Here is a 19,885-nt window from a genome sequence, read left to right as displayed (position 1 = left end):
ATGCTGTTTCTGTTTGAGCAGAAAATGACAGCTCTGAGGTACATTATAAGAATTACATTATCACAATTTAACACGTTGATTATGTTGAAAATTTGTTTTCACCATTCTAACCTTATTGTGAATTTAAGATGGCAGTTGAAAGAATTTACCCAAACCATTTGAATAATATTTCCTTCTTGGTACTGTAGTTTTTTTTTGCTACCTGATTCTTCACTGGTAATTTTTTATTCTATAGAATTGACATCGTTTAATTTGTTAAATAAGGTTGAAATATGCCTTGCGCTGGTGATAACTCAAATGTGGTGAAACATTTTTTTCCAGTTTAGATATGTGATATTTTTGATTTGTCGGTACACACCAGGCACTGGGCCTTTATAAAGTTTAGATCGAAGCAGTTCCATTTACAAATGTTTGTTTAAGCAACATTTATTACAGTAAAATGCTTATGTCTTTTTATATCATGCGACAGTGGAAGGAGTACTTTTCTAACCTTATTTTTTTAACTTTGTGATACTTTGTGAATTGTATAAATAAATGTCATAAGGTTTATAAGAAATATGATAGACTCCCCATTTAACAGCATGTAACAGAAGTAGACAGAAATTGCCTTGAAACACACTTCTATTAATCAATGAGAATATTGATGTTCTGTGAGCCTAGGGTGGAGTAAATATTCCATTTTTCACCCTTAGACTAGGTTTCTTTTTCTGAAATGGAAAATGCAATGTTGGTTACATAATATTTTTAAGAAATTTCTGGTTCTGTAAAAAGTTACTGAGAATAAGTAATACCTTTGAGTTTAATGGTAAACTGAACAGTTGGCAGGCATTCATTGTTAGCTTTTTGCTGCATCTGTATTTTAGGTTTTTTACTTAAGATGGATGTCAGTGTTGCCAAATGAAATCCATTCCATCTCAGGTGTCAGACATTAATTTGAGATATCCATATATCATGTATGGCAGAGTAAAGCATTCTCTATCTGTATTCAACACGAGGGCAGTGTCATATCTATTCCCCAGTTCATCCAGAACCTTGGGTACTGACTGTGTGGTGTTTACACATTCTCCCTATGAGTGGATGGTTTGCCTCCCACTCTCAAAAATGTGAGAGTTGGTACTGTAAATTGCCCCAAGTGTGTAAGTGACAGAATGTTGGGGATGAATCAAAATAAAACTCACAGTAAATTTATTATTGTAGTACATATATGTCACCTTCTACTATCTCAAGATTCCTTTTTTTGCAGCAATTTACAGGAAAATAAAGAAATACAATAGAATTTATGAAAAACTGTACCTAAAAAAGACTGACAAACAGCCAATATGCAAAAGATGACAAATTGTGCAAATAAGTTAACAAAGAAATCATAAGTAAATAGTACCGAGATCATGAGTTGTAGAATCCTTGACAGTGAGATTGTAGGTTGTGCGATTGGATCAGAGTTGAGGAATCGGCAAGAAAGCAGGAAGAATAAAAATGGGATTAATATAGGTTTTGTGCAAACAGTTGTTTGATGGTTAGTATTGACTTGGCAGGCCAAGGGTCTATTTTTGTGCAGTATATCTCCAAATCTTTCAAATATTTATCATGAACTGGAATTGGCTGGACTCAGGGAAATTTGCTCCTTGCGTGAACGGAATGCTTTGCCAATTATTTTTGATTCGCAGGTTTTTTTTATATTCAGTAATTACATAAAGGTATTGTTGGTAAACTTGCTATTTATTGATAGCCCTGATTGCTGCTAAAGAAATGTGGTGCATCACATTCCACAGTGTTGATTGATAAAGACATGATATGCACAACAGAATGTCTTAGACCTTCTGAATGTCATATCCAATGGTCTGTTTGGCTCGATGAAATTTAACAATATAGAAAGAAACAGAGCAATTGACTCAGAAGGAAATTCAATACAGTTGAAATAAATAGAGAAAAATAAAGAAATAAGACTAAAATGTAAAGTGTGAAAAACACCTTGAAGGTCATTTTATTAACTGCAGGAGCAATAAGTTGCAGGGTTACTCTTCCTTTTCCAAGCCTCTAAAATTGAGTTACATATCTGGACCACTGAACACATAAGTATCAGCAGGGTCATTGCCACAGCAATTATATAGTGAATTTTATTTCTATCAACAATACAACTCAAATAATTGCATGAATTAGTGACCATTAGGGAAGAGGTATAGGAGCTTGAAGACCCACACTCTGGAATGATTTTAATACTCTAATAATGGTGGATGCCTTGGATCCATCATTGTTTTCCAAGTGATTTTATAGTAAAGTTGCATATGATATTAGTCTTCATGTGTGAAAATGTGCTTTCATATTCTGTACGTATCTGAATTTTCAAATGGTTAAAATTGATACAAAAGGAACAATTTGAAAAATAAAACAGGATTATCATAAATTAGTAAAGCAATTGCACCTCAACTGAAAAGATTACTTTAGCCTTACATTCAAGGTTTATATTAATACTATCGACATTTGATCATATTATTTGGAAATAGATTTCAGTTATGTGTATATTGCCAAAACTGTATTTGGAAAAGAATATTCCTATGGCTGGCTTTGACAGACTGAATTGGGAAATATTCAACAAACATCTAGTGATAAGGACAGAAAAAAACAGGGGAGGATTGGACCATTTGGCCTTTAAGCATGTTCTGCTATTTATCAAGAATATGACAGATTTCCTTGTTCTCACTTTGCTTTCTTGCCAAAAATAGTAGTTTATTAGCCCTAGCTCCATATACTCTACATTTGTAAATCAACCTTTTATGTGGATTTTTATCAAGAGCCTTCTGAAAATCTTAAATTAATCAACCCAACTAAATCTCCTATTGTTTGTTCTTGCAGGGTTTTCCTTTCATAAATCCATGATGAGTCTACTCAGTTGTATTATGCTCTTTAAGCTGTTCTGTTGTTATAGTTTGCATTATAAATTCCAGCATGTTCTGTACCAGGCTAACGACGTCTAATTTCCTGTTCTCTCTCTCTCACTCCTTCCTAAAATAATAAGGTCACATTTGCTATCCTCCAGTAGGATCAATTCTGGATCAATGGAATTTTGTAGGATGATATTCAAATTATCCATTATTTCTGTAATGATCTCCCTGAATGAGGTCCCTGATAGAGGTCCAGTATAGGCATAGTGAAAACTAAGGAATCACTTGGGATGCAGATAATTGTGATCTTTGTATTTAACTGCATCTGCAAACATCATCTCAAAAAATGTATCACTTAAAGAGCTGGTATTAGTGTCTTCTAAGAATCACTGTCTGGAAGAAACCACAAGAGAGGAAATGTGCTGGGCTTTGAATTCAGTAGCAACGGGGTGGTGGTCCTATTTGACCTCAAAGAGCTCTGCTGCCAAAGCTTCATTGAAGTTCGTGGCATGGATTTCCTTTGTTTTGATGTATGTTGATGACAGGCACATATGCAGGAGATATTTTATGTTTGGCAGCAGCTGTGTCGTAAATCTGGCTCAGAGAAGAGTTACATAAGAATTATAACTTGATAGCCACCTAGTAGGAAGTAATACACTTTAATATATCTTTATCAACTCAAATTTGGAATATACAAATTAATTTAGATGGACACTGTAATATCATTAACAATGATTTAAAAATCTGAAGAACTTGAACTTATTTGTTCTGAGAAAACTAGATTCCATATATACAGATTGTTCTTTTTACAATGTAGGGAGGCTGTTCAGCAGTAATTCTGAGAAGTACTGCTGAACAGATGGATACTTATAAGCTGTTTCCTTAGTGTGAAGAATCTCAAACTGGGTCTGTATGTATTAGTTAAATAGAAGCACGGATAGTCTTTGCAATTTGGAAGAATTCAAGGGGGAAATAGGAAGAGTCAGGACCACAAGTTCTTGGAAGGGTAAACACCAGGGTTAACAAATCCAGAAACTTCTAGATGTTGAAAGTTATTGAGAATTTGATAAAGAGAAAAAAGGAAACATCTAACGTAGGTATAGTGAGTGAAAAATGAGTGAGGCCTGTCAGCAGTGGAACAAGTGTAGGGAGGTGCACAAAAAGAAATTAGAAAGTGTTCCCAAATATCACTAACAGGCAAGTAACTATCATCTAATGTCAGTTGTAGGGACGTTGTTAGAGAAAATGCTGAATGACAGGACTAATAATCACTGGGAACTACAGAATTTAATCAGAGATGGCCAACGTGGTTTTGTGAAGTGCGGATCTTTTGAAGAGGTATCCAAGGGTCTCAATGAGGACAGAGCAGTGGATGTAGTTCACGTGGGCTTCATTGAGCATAAAACAGTATAGCACATGGGTAAATAACCATATATGATGTTGGCCTTAAGTATCCAGGTCAATGAATACAAAAACAGAGAAGTCATGCTCCAATTTTATAGAATGTTAATTAGGTCTCACATGGAGTACTATATGCAATTTTGGGAGCCATACTAAGGGAAGGATGTGATAGCACTGGTGAGGAATAAAGGATATTCACCAGGATGTTGCCTGGATATGAAGAGAGACAGGTCTCTCTGGAATGGAGGAGCTAAAGAAAAGACATGAAGTGTATACAATTATGAGAGGTTATAGACAGGGAAGTAACCAAGAAACTAGAGGGAGTCAAACTAAGAGGACATAGATTAACACAAGATGAGCTGTAAGGGGTTCTTTTCCAACTAGAGAGTGTGAATGCCTAGAATGCACTGCTCAAGAAAGTGTTGGAATCAAGATTGCTAACAGTACTTAAAGTACCTAGATGAGCACTTGAATGGCTTTGGCAGAGAGAAGAATAGGCTAAGTGCTAAGAGATGGGAATTATATAGATGGGTACCCACTGGTTAGTGTTGTGGTGAGCTGCACAGTCTGTTTCTTTGTTGTATGTCTTTACGACTTTGTCGTGAATCATGAGTATCTCAATGAAATCACCTCCAGTAAGGCCAGCCTTGCTCTATCCCTGCCAGTAAGAGACATTCGCTGGAATCAGTTGAATGAATCGATGCTTTACTGCATCTGAGGCAAATGTTCTTCTTGGTATATGCAGGAAGAGCTGCATACGATACTTGAGGTGTCATTACATTAATACTCTGGTGAGACACTTTAATTGAGCCCACACATGGAGTGCTGTTTGCAGCAAGATAAGATTACTTTAAATATAAGCCAGTTAGCCTTTCTTAATAGTTGCTGCACTTAAAGACAGTGGTCCCCAACCACCAGGCTGCAAAGCATGTGCTATCAGGCCACGCGAAAACGATATGATTTGGCGATATGAAACGATATGAGTCAGCTGCACCTTTGCTCATTCCCTGTCACGTACTGTTGAACTTTAACGCACGCAAGGTCATCAGTGACCCAAGATGCAAATGACCCAAGACATGCAAAGGAATGGGTCCGTGACCCATTTGTGAATGTTTCCGGTGAATCTTCCATGTCAGCGCAGGGAAAAGATCAACTCCTCGAGCTTGCAAATGACGGTGGGCTGAAAAATATGTTTGACATAACATCTCTGCCGGCATTCTGGATCAAAGTCAAGGCTGAATATCCTGAGATAGCCACGAAAGCACTGAAAACGTTGCTTCCATTTCCAACATCATATCTCTGCGAAGCAGGGTTTTCTGCAATGAATGTAACGAAAACTCAATTGCGGAATAGACTGGACATAAGGAACCCCCTTCGAGTATCGCTGTCTCCCATCACCCCTCGATGGGACCGTCTTGTTGCAGGGAAACAAGCCCAGGGCTCCCACTGATTCAGCGATATTGGTGTGTTGCAATGATTTTATATGTTCATACGAGGAAAATATGTGCTTATAAGTGGCATAAAAATTAGATTTTTGGAGCAGCGGCACAAGACATTACAAATATGACAAACTTAAGTAAATGTAAACTTAAGTTAACAAATACTACTGATATGTAAGAGATAAATTTCTATTCATAAATCTGAGCTAATTCAGCATAATATTATTACAATTTGTCAAGCAGAATATCATTCCAGAAATTTGCTCTCAGTTTAACGTCATTACAATCCCATATTCTGGGTTCAACATGTTATTTTGCAGAGAGTGACAAAGAAATGGCTAGTGTCAATGTAATCACTGTATGACTGGGGTAAGCATGCAGATGGTAACCAAATACCTGCATGACTTGCAAGAATCTCCAGGAAAGCAAATGTGAAAAGTTCCATATTCCTGCCTATATCTACAATCTTTTTATGTTTGATCTTGATAATATGTTCTTAATAACATTGGTTTACTAGTTTCTCCAATTACAAAATCCCTTTTGTTAGATCCTTTGAGGTGCACGCATTTAAGTTTAATGTTACCTCAACCTTGTTTTATTAGCTGTGTTAAGTCATCACCATATTATATAACCTAGCCAAATTAGCAGCTATGGATATTTTGAATAATATATGAGAGTATTATCTTTTATGTATCAATGAGATCACTTTTTGTTGCACAGGTTACACAGTAGAACATACAGTCACAGAAACAAAATAAAATTATTACTTTCTATATGACATAAGCACATCAGGAGTATTCCTAATGATGCATCAGTAACCTATCGAGTTCATTACAGTTGTGCTTAACATTGAAAGGCTGGTTGGAAGAAAGCTAGTTGTCCCATTTCATGACACTCAAGTGAACAATATTTGAAATATATATTGAACATGTTCCTGTCTTAATGTGCATTTGGTTGCTTTTCTCTGTAGTTATATCTTACATTGTGATATGGTCACCCCAGCTTCTTAATTAGTTATTATTTGCTAAAATTAGTCATCAATTTTCTGACATTTGTGGAAAGGGAAGCAGGATAATAGTCTCAGATCCATGAACTTTGTTGGGATGAAAGCTGATCGATTTTTGGATGAAAAGCATTGCTCCCTCACATGAAGAGGTTGTCTTGTTATTATAGATTAAGCAAGTTGGCGCTATACTGAAATAAAGACCAAAAAAAGCCATAGCAGAACATGTGTGGAGTGAGAAATGCTTAGCCACACAGATACTGTTGTTTCATCAACATTTTCTGTTTTTATTTCAAATTTCTAGTATCAGCAGTATTTTGCTTCAGGGTCTAAACTTGTTGGAGCTTAGCAAAGTAAAATATGATTTTATTTAAATATAGGGGCAGTTTAAGTGATATCTGCTGAGAAGATGGTTCCCTTGTAGAACACTCTAGAACTAGGTAAGTATAGTTTCAGAATAAGTGGTCACCAATTAATGGTACGGATGAAGATTTCTTTTACCAGAGGGCTTTGAATATTTGAAATCCTCTACCCTTTGAGAGCCTTGGAGGCTAAATCATTGAACATTACGATCAGGTCAGAAAGAATTTTGGATCTGTAAGAGAGTTGAAGGTTATGAGGGGCAGAAGGGAGAGTGGAGTGGAAGCTTAGCTCAGGTCATCCATGAACTTATTGGATGACAGAGTAGGTTCAAGGGATCATACAGTTTACTCCTGCAGCTATTTCTTGTACTACTTGAATCATAGAGAAAATAACTGGTTTCGACCTAATGAGTATATGCTGACCACGGTGTCCACACAGCTGGTCCCAGCTTCCTACATTTGGCCCACATCCCTCCATGCCCTACCCCTTCATGTATCACTCCAAGTGTTTTTTTAAAATGGTACTTGTAATTTTGGAAAAAACTATTTTTGAACTTTAAGAATGTTTCTTTCTTTTTAAATTTTTTTATTGAATTAGTACACAAAAGGTAAAACATATAGAAACTAATACACTGTTGCAATATAAGTTTACAAGAGATATTAATACATAAAAAAAGTACAAACAGTGCAGTTTAGTTATAAAATAACAAGGTAATATAATAGTATACTAATTTTCCATATATATCAATAAAGAGAAGAAAAAACCCCAACCCCCCCCAAAAAAACCCACCGTGCAACTAACCTAAAAGGCAAGGCAAAGCAATGGGCTAACTAGGTATCAAGTAGACTTAAACAACTTAAACAATCACGTCCTCAAACCCGACCTCCACTAATAACAGTTAAAAACCAAGAAGGGAATGTAAATATGGTCAAAGAGAAAAAAAAGTTACATTAAATGAAACTGTTGAATAAAAAGATCTCCAGGTCTGTTCAAATTTAACTGAAGTATCATAAAGATTACTTCTGATTTTTTCCAAATTTAAACATAGTATCGTTTGAGAAAACCAAAAAAATGTAGTTGGGGCATTAATCTCCTTCCAATGTTGTAAAATACATCTTTTCGCCATTGAAGTAAGAAATGCAATCATTCTACGGGCTGAAGGGGAAAGATTACTGGAAGTTTTAGGTAATAAACTTTAAGAATGTTTAAAAAAGTGGAATAAGGTAAGCAGAAGCAGACCCATGTAGTTAACAGAGAAGATGGGATGGAAATTACTTGAAACACTGCCAGATCTACAGGACATTTTCACCATTTTCTGTTTTTATTTTGAACTTCTTACATCCATTTTTATTAGCAGGTGAAATGCCATAAAGTTATGAAAAATATAAGTTGCAGAAAAATGGAGAAAACTAAAGGAAAGGTTCTTGTTAAAACGAAGATTAAATGACACAAGTGGGGGTGGTGCCATGTGAAGAAGGATGGTAAAATCTAGTGAATAACAATGCCTGTGGAGAATGTATACTAGGAAGAGGCAGGTGAAGTCTGAAGTACAAGAAGAGGCAAGATCAAGCACTCTGTGGGTGAATCGTGTAACAATCTCAAAACAGTATGGCAGAAGGACCTTGGAAGCAATATTGAAGATAATGAATGGTCAAATACTTTATCAAATGTTGGTAGACATATTAGGGAAGTGAGAGGGACATTTATTTGGTATAAGATAGTACACAGTTATTATTGGACACCATCTAGACTCTACAAAATGGGGATTGTTGATAATAATTTATGCTGGAAATGTAAAACTGAGGTGGGCACATATTTTCACATGATTTGGGAGTGTTCCCTGGTTCGTCCATTTTGGTGTAAAGTTCTTGATTTGTTGGAGAATTGTTCGGGTTCCACACTGCCCTTGTGCCCACGGCATTGCCTCCTGGGTGATAGGACAATGATACCTAATGTAAACAATGACAAATTTACTATTTTAAAGGTGGGTCTCATCACAGTTACAAGAATTATATTGCGAAACTGGAAAAAAAACCCAGATGTCTCACTGTGAAGGAATGGACTGAGGAAATGATTAAGATTTCATCATATGAACACATGTTGGGAAGAATTAACAGTGAGGGAAAAGTGCAAGACGCATGGGATCAATTTTGGTTGTATGTTAACTTAAACTTAAATTAGAACTTCTTTCTGTTTCTAAGTTTTATTTGTTTTCCTGTCATGGGATGGCTGTGTAAATATGCTGTACTGTATCTGCTCCATGACATGCTGTGCTGCTTTGTAAAATAAGAATAAATAACAATAAAAATTTGAACTACAAAAAAAAGAGGCAAGAGAAAAAATACTAAATACAGAAAATGCAAAATGCAAAACTGAAATGGCTGATTATCTGAAATTGTTGAAGTTTTGAAGATTATAATGTACCAGCTGGGTAGACAAAGTGATGTTCTCCAGATTACATTGTTCACATTGAGACTTTGTAGGAATATTGTAAGAAGCCAAACATAGAGGTGGGAATGGGCTGGAGAATAAAGTGGAAGACAACAGGAAGCTCAGAGTTGCCTTTATGGACTGAATGGTTTCCCCAATGTAAAAGCGATTATGACTGACTGGAGGCAGTAAGGTTTTTCAGTTTTTATAAAATGGGCTTCACTGACAATGTATTGCCCGTTCATTATTGTCCTTATGAAGGTGTTGATGAGCCTCATTTTTATACTGCCTTAGTCTTTCTGGTGAAAGTATTTCCATAATGCTGTTGGATAGAGTATTTTCAGGTTTTAGACTGACCAATAACAAAACACCATTGATATATATTTCCAAGTCAGTGATTTGTTCATTTCTTGTGGTTACAAGGTACAGTGCCATAAGAAGGAGTGGGTATTTATGCAGGTGGAAGAGTGGACAGAGCATCACGTAGGGAATGGTTTCTTCTGGATGCTACAAGAGAGGATGTGGTTGCCTGATTGAGTTTGAGGCAGGCAGTGAGGGAACCAAAATGAAGGATAACCCTTCTTTATCTTGCTATCATTTACGTGTGTTGGGTTCATCTTTCCATGAAGTGACAACTCAAATCTTCTTTGAGGCTCCTATCTTCACAGAGGGCACCCTCTATTATGTTGTGAGGTAAGTGAGAGATACTCAGAACAGATCTTCTTGCTTGAAGTTGGACATCCATGGGTCAATGTGGACCATCAGCAGCAACAAAAAATTGTAACCACACAATCTATAACCTTATCACCTGATATATCCTTCTTGCTACCATTATTATCAAACCAGGGGATCAGCCATGGTTCAATGGAAAGGTGTGTTGGGAGCAGCACTGGCTGTACCTAAGTATGAGGTGCCAATCTGGTGAAGCTGTAATATCTAACTATATATATGCTAAACCACAAAATCCGCATGCAGTAAAGTTAATCAGTTCTCACAATCAAGATCAGATCAAAGTTTTGTAGTTATGCCGTATTTAGTTGTGAATGATGGTGGACAAAAGAATCACTAACAGTTGGAGCAGACTAAGAACATCTCAATCCTCAAAGAAGACAAAGCTGAACAATTTGCTTGCACATTCAGCCAAAAATGCAAAGCGAGTGATCTATTTAAGCTTCCTGTTAAGATTTTCACCTTCATACAAAACAGTTTTCACACAGTTTGATTCACCCAGTGTGAAATCAAGAAATGACTGTGACCACTAGATATGGAAAGGCAAATGGAACTGGACAATATCTCAACTGAGGTAAAATGGGCCACCCATTTCCCTTCACAGATTAAATTCCTCCAGGAGTTTGTTTTTAACCCAACTATAAATTTGAAGGCCTCTGGTATTGAACTGCAACTCTAGCCGATTGCTACACTTAGAGGTGTTACACTTATTCTAATTATTCTAGTGCAGTTACAACAGTGACCTCTTCAGGTAATGTGGAATATTGCCTTTGTGCCCTGATGGGGAAAAAAGAGGACAAATGTAATCTGGCGATTCAGTCTACCTTCAGATCATCTGCAAAGTGATGAAATGTGTTTCTGTTGGCAGCTTGAGTTTTGCAGGGACCTTCAGTTCTAGGCTTCATTATGTCTATAGTCCAGACATGGATCATAAAGCTGAATTCCAAAGATGAGGTGAGAATAACATCAAGGCAGCACTGGATCAAGTGCAGCACTAATAAACCATGGTAAAATTACAGTCTGAGGGCATAAGAGCTAAAACACTTCAAAACTTGAGTTATACTTCATGCATAATAAGATGATAGATGTTGTAGTATGCCAATCGGCCCAGCTCCAGGACGTCACTGTTGGAGATCCTCAGTGCAGTGTCCCAGGCTTAATCATCTTTAGCTGTTTCACTGATGACCTGCTTGACATCATGAGGTCATATAGGAGATGTTTGGCTGATGATTGTACTGTTGACGCCCACTTGCAACTCTTCAGCAAATGAAACAGTCCAAACAGGCCATGTTTCCAAGTAGCGAGATCTAGGCTATGCTCAGGCATTGGGTTTTGTGGCAAGTAACATTCATGTAACAAAGGGATGGACCATCTGCAAAAAGAGAATGTTTGACCACTTACCATTGACTTTTCAATGGCATTACTACTAACAAGACCTGCATCAACAGCAACCAGAAACTCAGCTGGACCAGCATGAATTTTGTGGCTTCATGAGCAGTTGGAGACTAGGTATCCTGTGGTGAGTAACTAATCTCTTCACACTTCATCTTTCTGGCAAATTCAAGGCATAAATTAGGAGTGTGATGGAACACTGTCCTCTCACCTGGATGAACACAGCTCCAACAACTCTCAGTTGGAATTGGACTTGTATTATTGTCACATGCTGCAAGGTACAGTGAAAAGTTTGTCTTGCATTCTGTTCATACAGATCAATACATTACACATATAAAGCAATAATAGAATGCAAACCATAGTGTAGCAGCTACAGAGAAAGTCCAGTGCAGATAGAAAACAATCCAATGTCATAACAAGGTTAATTGTGAAGTCAAGAGTCTATCTTATCGTACTAGGGAACAATTCAATAGTCTTATAACAGCGGGGTAGATGATGCTGTTATTGAGTCTGGTGGTTAGTGCTTTCAGACTTTTATATCTTCTGCCCATGCAAGAGGGGAGAAGAGAGAATGTCTGAGGTAGGTGGGGTCTTTGATTATACTGGCTGCTGTGCTGAAACAATGAGGTGCAGTGAGAGACCATTGAGAGGAGGCAGGCTTCTGTGATGTGCTGAGTTGTGTCCACAACTCTTTGCAGTTTCTTGCAGTCACAGACAAAGCAGCTGCCATTCCAAGCCACCCAGTTAGGGTGCTTTCTATGGTGCATCGATAAAAATTGGTAAGGGTCGATGGAAGCACCAAATTTTTTGTAGTCTCCTAGACGCATTGGTAGGCTTTCCTTGGCCACGATTTCTATGTGGTTGGACCAGGACAAGCTATTGGTGACATACACTCTTAAGAATCTGAAGCTCTCAACCTCGGCACTATCGATGTAGACAAGAGTATGTGCACCATCCCCTTTCCTGAAGTGAACGACCAGCTCTTTTATTTTGCTGACATTGAGGGAAAAGGTGTTGTCATGATTCCATGTTACTAAGCTTTTTACCTCCTTCCTATACTCTGATTCATTGTTATTTGAGATATTGTTCACTGTGGTGGTATCATCTACAGATTTGTAGATGGAGTTAGAGCAGAATTTGTCCAACATAGTGATTAGAAAGGAGATGAGGAGGAATTTCTTTAAGCTAAGCAGAGGGTGGTGAATCTGTGGAATAATTCTTTGTCACAGGCAGCTGTCTTTATGTATATTTAAGGCAGAGCTTGATAGATTCTTGATTGATCAGGGCATGAAGGGATACAGGGAGAAGGCAGGAGATTGAGGCTGAGAGGAAAATTGGATCAGCCATGATGACTCGATGGGCCAAATGGCCTAATTCTGCTCCTTTTTCTTATTGTCTTATAAGTGTATAGGGAGTGGAGTTGGGGGCTGAGGATGCAAGCTGAACATCACCATGGACAAAGTAGTGTGCTTGATTGATACCAAATTTCTTTCTTTTCACTGGCAATGTACAAAATGCACTGTGGTTAACCTCTTATCTAACTCCAACATCATCTCCTAAATTCAAGGTTGCATACTCCATGTAGCCAATGCAGATTAGAGGTTCAGTACATGGGATCTTCACTACCTCTTGCACATTCACCTTCAAGTTGCACACCATCCGAACTTGGAAACATCCTACTGTACTCTTCCTTACTGAACTCTCCCTGACACCATTGTATCTTCACCAGTTATTGAGGAAGGAACTCACCATCACCTTCTCGAAGGCAATTAGGTATGAGGAATCAATGCTGGCCTTGCCTCGCCAGAAAAATGGGTGGTTAAAGCCAGTTCTTTGTCATGATTGAGTTGCTTTGTTCTCTACCCACCTAACTGGCAGTGGTTTTGCAATAGGATTTCTGATACTGATAACCATTTTCAAATTCAAAATTGATGCTTGTGATTTGGATTTCTCTTGTTATGAATTATGTTGGAATCTTTCTTGCTTTCACATGTTTTCACTTACTAATTTTTTACATTGTGGAGCACTGGAATGAAAATGTTGGTAAATAGATACTTTTGTGCAGTATTTCTGTGCAGCTGCTAATGCATGTTGATGTAATTGAAAGCTGCTTTTTAGTTGAAAGCAAAGATGCAGAGACATTCACTTCCTGTGAAATATATGAATATAGGCGTTAACTATAGTTGTTCATTTGGTGAGGAAATTTTCTACATAAAAGGTTATGTAGATTAATGGACGTTAATCAATGGAGATGAATTAAGTAATTTTAATTTTGTTTTTTTACCATTTGTTCTGGAAAGAACACCATTGAACTCAGAGCAATAGAGGATTGACAAAGCTGCAAGGTCACACTTTTATATTATGGATTTCCATAATGAGCCAATAGTAAGTTTGACGACAAGGTAATGAATAAAGCTATTTGTAGGTACTGTTCAAACAATCTGTACTTTATACAGCATGTACAGTAGAGCTGAGCCAAGGCAAACATGTTTCAGATGTGAAGTGTGAAGCAGTATAGTTACTTCCAAGTAGCATAAAACTTGTCCTTTCCAATTTGCTTTTATGTTGCTTGTTCTCATGCAGAATAGTAATGTTAGAAATGGAACATTTGCACATTAGCACCAGTCTGAACGCTCTTTAATTATAGGTCGACATAGCAGGTCAGGTCACATAGATGCAAGCTATCTGACATAGAAATAGATGGTAACCCCACTAAGATATTAACATCCCAAATCCGTTTTATGCTGCATGCAACCCTCTTTTGAATCGTCATCAATTGTTTTCCATCGTATTCAATCTGTATTACCATTTGCAAAATGTACTGCATTACTTTTTGATTATAACATCAATTTTAGTTCTGTAAAATGCATCTGCTTAGAAGCTAGGTTTACAATGCCTAAATATATTTTTTTCAGGCACACCAGCGGCTGAAAAAAGTAGAGATGCCTGTGTGTGGACTCTTTTAGTGTGGCTTTTGCACAGGAGCTGCCCTTGTTCGTGTCCCATTTAGCTCACTTTCAAACTTTAATATACCTTTTACCAGATCTTTATCATGAAACATCAACATAATACATCATTGGTGGTTCAGTACATTTTTTCATATGTTAAGTTCCCTACAGTATAAAGTGAATGAGGCATTTTTGTTATTAAGACCATAAGACATAGGAGCAGGATTAGGCCATTTGGCCAATAAGAGTCGGCTCCGCCATTTCAACATGGCTGATCCAACTTTCCCCTCAGCCCCAATCTCCTGCTTTCTCCCAGTATCCCTTTATGCGCTGACCAATCAAGAATCTATCAACCTCTGCCTCAAATATACATAAAGACTTGTCCTCCACAGCTACCTGTGGCAAAGAATTCCACAGATTCACCAGCCTCTGACTAAAGAAATTCCTCCTCACCTCTGTTCTAAAAGGATGCCCCTCTATTCTGAGGTTGTGTTCCCTGGTTTTAGACTCTCACACCACAGAAAACATCCTCTCCCCATCCACTCTATTAAGGCCTTTCACTATTTGATAGATTTAAATAAGTTCACCCTTCATTCTTCTGAATTCTAGTGAATACAGGCCCAGAGCCATCAGACGCTCTTCATATGACAAGCCATTCAATCCTGGAACCATTTTCATGAACCTCCTTTGAATCCTCTCCAGTTTCAGCACATCCTTTCGAAGCTGGGGGCCCCAAACCTACTCACAGTACTTCAAGTGAGGCATCACCAGTTCTTTATAAACCCACAACATTACATCCTTGCTTTTATATTCTAGTCCTCTTGAAATGAATACTAATATTGCATTTGCCTTCCTTACCACAGACTCAACCTGCAAATTAACCTTTAGGGAATCCTGCACAAAAACTCCCAAGTCCCTTTGCATCTCAGTTTTTGGTATTTTCTCTCCATTTAGAAAATAGTCAACTGTTTAATTTCTTCTGCCAAGGTCCATGACCAAGCACTTCCTGACACTGTATTCCATCTGCCATTTCTTTGTCCATTCTCTTAATCTGTCAAAGTCCTTCTGTAGGCTCTCTACTTCCTCAAAATTACCTGCCCCTACACCTACCTTTATATCATCTGCAAACTTTGCAACAAAGCCATCAATTCCATCATCCAAATCATTGACATATAATGTAAAAAGAATTGGTCCCAACACAGACCCCTGTGGAACACTTCAAGTCACCGGCAGCCAACCAGAAAAGGCTCCCTTTATTTCTACTTTTTGCCTCCTGCCTACCTGCCACTGCTTTATCCATGCTAGAATCTTTTCTGTAATACCATGGGCTCATAGCCTGTTAAGCAGCCTCATGTGTGGCATCTTGTCAAAGGCTTTCTGAAAATCCAAGTACACAACATCAATTCTCCTTTGTCTATCCTGCTTGTTATTTCTTCAAAGATTTCCAACAGATTTGTCGGGCAAGATTTTCCCTTGAGGAAACAATGCTGATTACGGCCTGTTTTATCATGTGCCTCCAAGTACCCTGAAACCTCATCTTTAATAATCGACTCCAACATCTTCCCAACGACTGAGTTCAGGCTAACTGACCTATAATTTTTTTTCTTCTGCCTCTCTCCCTTCTTGAAGAGTGGAGTGACATTTGCAATTTTCCAGTCTTCCAGAACCATTCCAGAATCTAGTGATTCTTGAAAGATCATTGCTAGTGCCTCCACGATCTCTTCAGCCACCTTTTTCAGAACTCTGGGGTGCACACCACCTGGTCCAGGTGACTTAACTACCTTCAGACCTTTCAGTTTTCCAAGAACCTTCTCTCTAGTTATGGTAACTAACCACACTTCATGCTCCCTGACACCTGGAACTTCCACCATACTGCTCATGTCTTCCACAGTGAAGACTGATATAAAATACTTATTCGTCAGTTATTCATCAACCTTTTCACCAGATCCAGAAAATGTTAAGCAATAAAACATTGTAATGGCATCAACGGAGTGCCAGTTTATGCTTGAATCATATCTTTTTACTTTTGGCCTGCTGATCAACCCCCATCTATGGGACATTGCTAAGTACATGAGTGCCAATAAGCTGCCTGAGAACTCATTGTTGTACTCTTAAGACCCCAAAAGGGCATGTAAATTATGAGTAAAGAACAAATGCATTTCCATGCATCCAGGCTTTTCCTCATTGCAGATCACTTGTTATTTGTGATAGGCTGTTGTCACCTTTCCTAAATGCTAGTAGATGAGTTCCCTCTATGACTCAAACTAAATTTTTTCATTCCTCCAACAGTGATTAGAAAAACTGATATTAAGTAGCATTTATTCAGACCTGGAACTTATATCAAGATAAACAGGGTACAATCTGTCAGGAGGGCAACATTCTGTTCTAAGTTATGCTATCATTCATTTTAACTGTGGTATCAAAATACTTTGTGCATACACTTATGTTTGAATGTCATTACTATGTCACTATATTTTATGCATTGCGAGTGAATTCTTCATTTGTCAATGCAAAATCAGTTCTTTTATTCATAGTAGTTGAAAAGCTTAAAGCATTGAGGAAGGAGAGTTGGTATTTTTGAATTTTGTGTCAAAGGCAGTTATTCATATTGTTATTACAACACAACTTAAATTGATTTTCCTCTTTGACAGTGCACTGGCAGATGCCTCTCACTCAGAAACAAATAATATCCACTGTTTTGCCTCCCTGTGGTCAACTGAGTTTAGAAGCCAACAGGCCTCAAAATATGCTATGCTCCACAATTTTCTATTCTAAGTTCCCCCTTTGACCTGAAATACAAATTATGCTTCATTTGCGCCAAGAGGGTGTGTTGACTATCAGTGCCAGAGTCCTGATAATAAGTCAGAATACAGTAATTAGAATGAAGAGATCTGTGATTTTGCAACTTTTGCCTGCAAGATTACACCTAATTGTCTTTTTTTCTGGCAGTCCATCTGTCCATCTCTGTGGTGGGTAACTGGGATCAAGAACAGGCCATATGAGGACCTGAACTATAAATACTACATAATTTGCTGAGATAAGATTGTATTATTCCTGCACAATTACTTTTATGTTTAAATGATTCATTTTTTATTATCCTCTAGTAAATAAAAGGAAACCATGATTTTCACAGGATACATGTATTTCCATTTGTGTTTTTTTTGAAAAGTAATCATCCTTGAGCTATTTTGTGAATTTTTTCCATTGCCTCTCTCCTCAAGCCTTGGTTCATCTCACTCATAAAAATCCTTCCCTCTCATAATAGCTAATGCTAATTTGTTACAATGTTACCTCTACCATAGCCACAGCTGACGTCTGCTTTTACGTATAAATATTGGGGAGAAAGGGACCATTTACAGTTTTGACATGCTAGCTCCAATTCTTAAAATATCGTCACATGTGGCGTTCTTGGAAAACACATCTTAGATTTGAGTGAGTATTTTTCTGATTTATTTGTAAGTAAAAGTTATACATTAAAACTGTGATGGAAAATGAGTATACCAACATTTTTCATATGGAGACAGTTGTTCTGAAGTGGCTTGTGAAGCACAACCTATTGAGGTTTTATTGGTATAGCAAAGCTTTTACTTGTCTTCCCTGTGATTCAATCAAATTGTATTTGTGGAAATTTACTTCAGCTGTCGAGATATTGTGTGGAATTTCTAAATAAAAATCCATATGAATTCATCTATACACAAGTTTTATTGAAAACCCTATATAAAAGTGATTAAATTCTTAAATTCTATTTTCCTTTGCTTGACAACATAATTCAATATTGTCTTAAACTGAATGATCATTTCGAATTGTTCATGTAATGTCTTATAATTCTGAGGGTTTCTACCAGGCTACACTTCTCACTATGCTTGAATAAGTAATGTATACATTGGAGCCCTCTTACCTGTAATGCTTGGGGCCGTATTTTTTCAGATTTTGGAATATTTTCATCTATATAATGAGATTGCCTTGGGACTGAAACAAAATCTGTTTACAATATGTATACAGCTTATACCTATATCCTGAAGGTAGTAGTATATAATATTTTTAATAATTTTGTGTATGAAACAATAATGCGTACATTGAACCATCAGAGGGGTAAGCTGTCACTACCTTGGCTGCCCAGGTGGACAGTCAGTGGCTGTTTGGGCTCACTATCATTCCCAAATTCAACGTGCTGCCAGTAAGCAGTCTTTGTCTTACACTTGTTCATCAAATATATGTACTAATGCAGCTGCTCAGTATGTTAGATTTTCATCATTGATGATCTTGGGAAATTCACCAATGAATTTCTCTTCTGCTTCATGATCAGCAGACGTGTTATCACCACAAGACCTTAAAACTTCAGCAACCAGTCCGCTGAATATTTACAATTGCCTTCACTTTGCAGTTCATGGTAATAGATCTATGCTTGTTTCATGATCTGCATACCATTGCGCAGCCTATGTTCGCTCCAACACTGATGAATCCACTCTTTCAATGCACGTTCGAGATCTTCATTTTTCGCTTTATGCAGTGTTTTTCTATTTTTCATTAACTTCTATTCATTATATATGTGAGATTACTTCTCTGAACTGTCTGGTGTGCAGAGTCCTACACATCATCCGGGACCTTCCCAGCACCTTGTGGAATTTTCTATTTGTGACGTTATGTCAATGCTAACGGATGCCCAACCTGTATTTATTTTGCATCAGTCCTTAATTTGTAGATGTGCCAGTGGAGTTGCTGGAAGAAGTGGTGCAGGATGAGACAAGTTTTTTTTCCCAATTTGCCCAGAGATTGAGTTCATTCAATCAAATACTGAGCTGTACAGACCAGATTTGAAATTTATTGCTTGATACATTTGTTGATCTAGGTAGCAATAAGAAGACTACAAAAGGCATTTTGGAAAACAAAAACAAAAATAAGGCAGGAGTTCCTATTCTTGATCAATACCTATTATGCTGAGATACATCCTAGGATGTGCTGAGACACATCATCAGTGATGTAACGTGGGGGCATCAGGCCTTTTGAATCTTTCAACATCAGATAGTCTTGCCTAGGCGACCCAGCCAGGATTGATCAGGCCCTGGCTTGTGTCCCAGCAGCACTGGTCCATGGGTCACACCTCTTGATCCATAGCTTTCTGGAGGCTTGCTCAGCAGCCCCTGTGACAGTCCCGGTCCCGTAATACCAAGGAGAGAGTAGGTTCTGCACAGCCAGCAGCCAGCAAAACCTCTAATAATAGTTGACGTGGTCTGGAGTCATCTATCAACATCTCCCTTCACTATTGCCACAATGATGTGGATTGCATCCTCCTCAGACTGC

The 19,885-nt window shown here is 37.7% G+C and overlaps 1 protein-coding gene across 14 annotated transcripts in view; it reads left to right on the top strand.

Annotated features, from left to right (window-relative positions):
- gramd1ba (GRAM domain containing 1Ba) overlaps positions 1-19,885 on the top strand; it is a 443,148-nt gene that overhangs the window by 282,780 nt on the left and 140,483 nt on the right. The window contains exon 1 of one of the 14 annotated variants that reach the window (XM_063038613.1): positions 20-38. The exons of the other annotated variants lie outside the window; for them this stretch is intronic. Within the exon in view, the coding sequence (XP_062894683.1) occupies positions 25-38 (14 nt within the window). The 5' untranslated portion in view covers positions 20-24. Of the gene's footprint in view, positions 1-19; positions 39-19,885 lie in introns of those variants that run through there. 14 annotated transcript variants of the gene reach the window in all.

The sequence above is a fragment of the Mobula hypostoma genome, chromosome X2, assembly GCF_963921235.1.
Source record: "Mobula hypostoma chromosome X2, sMobHyp1.1, whole genome shotgun sequence".
NCBI lineage: Eukaryota > Metazoa > Chordata > Chondrichthyes > Myliobatiformes > Myliobatidae > Mobula > Mobula hypostoma.
This window is presented reverse-complemented; position numbering and strand designations above follow the sequence as displayed.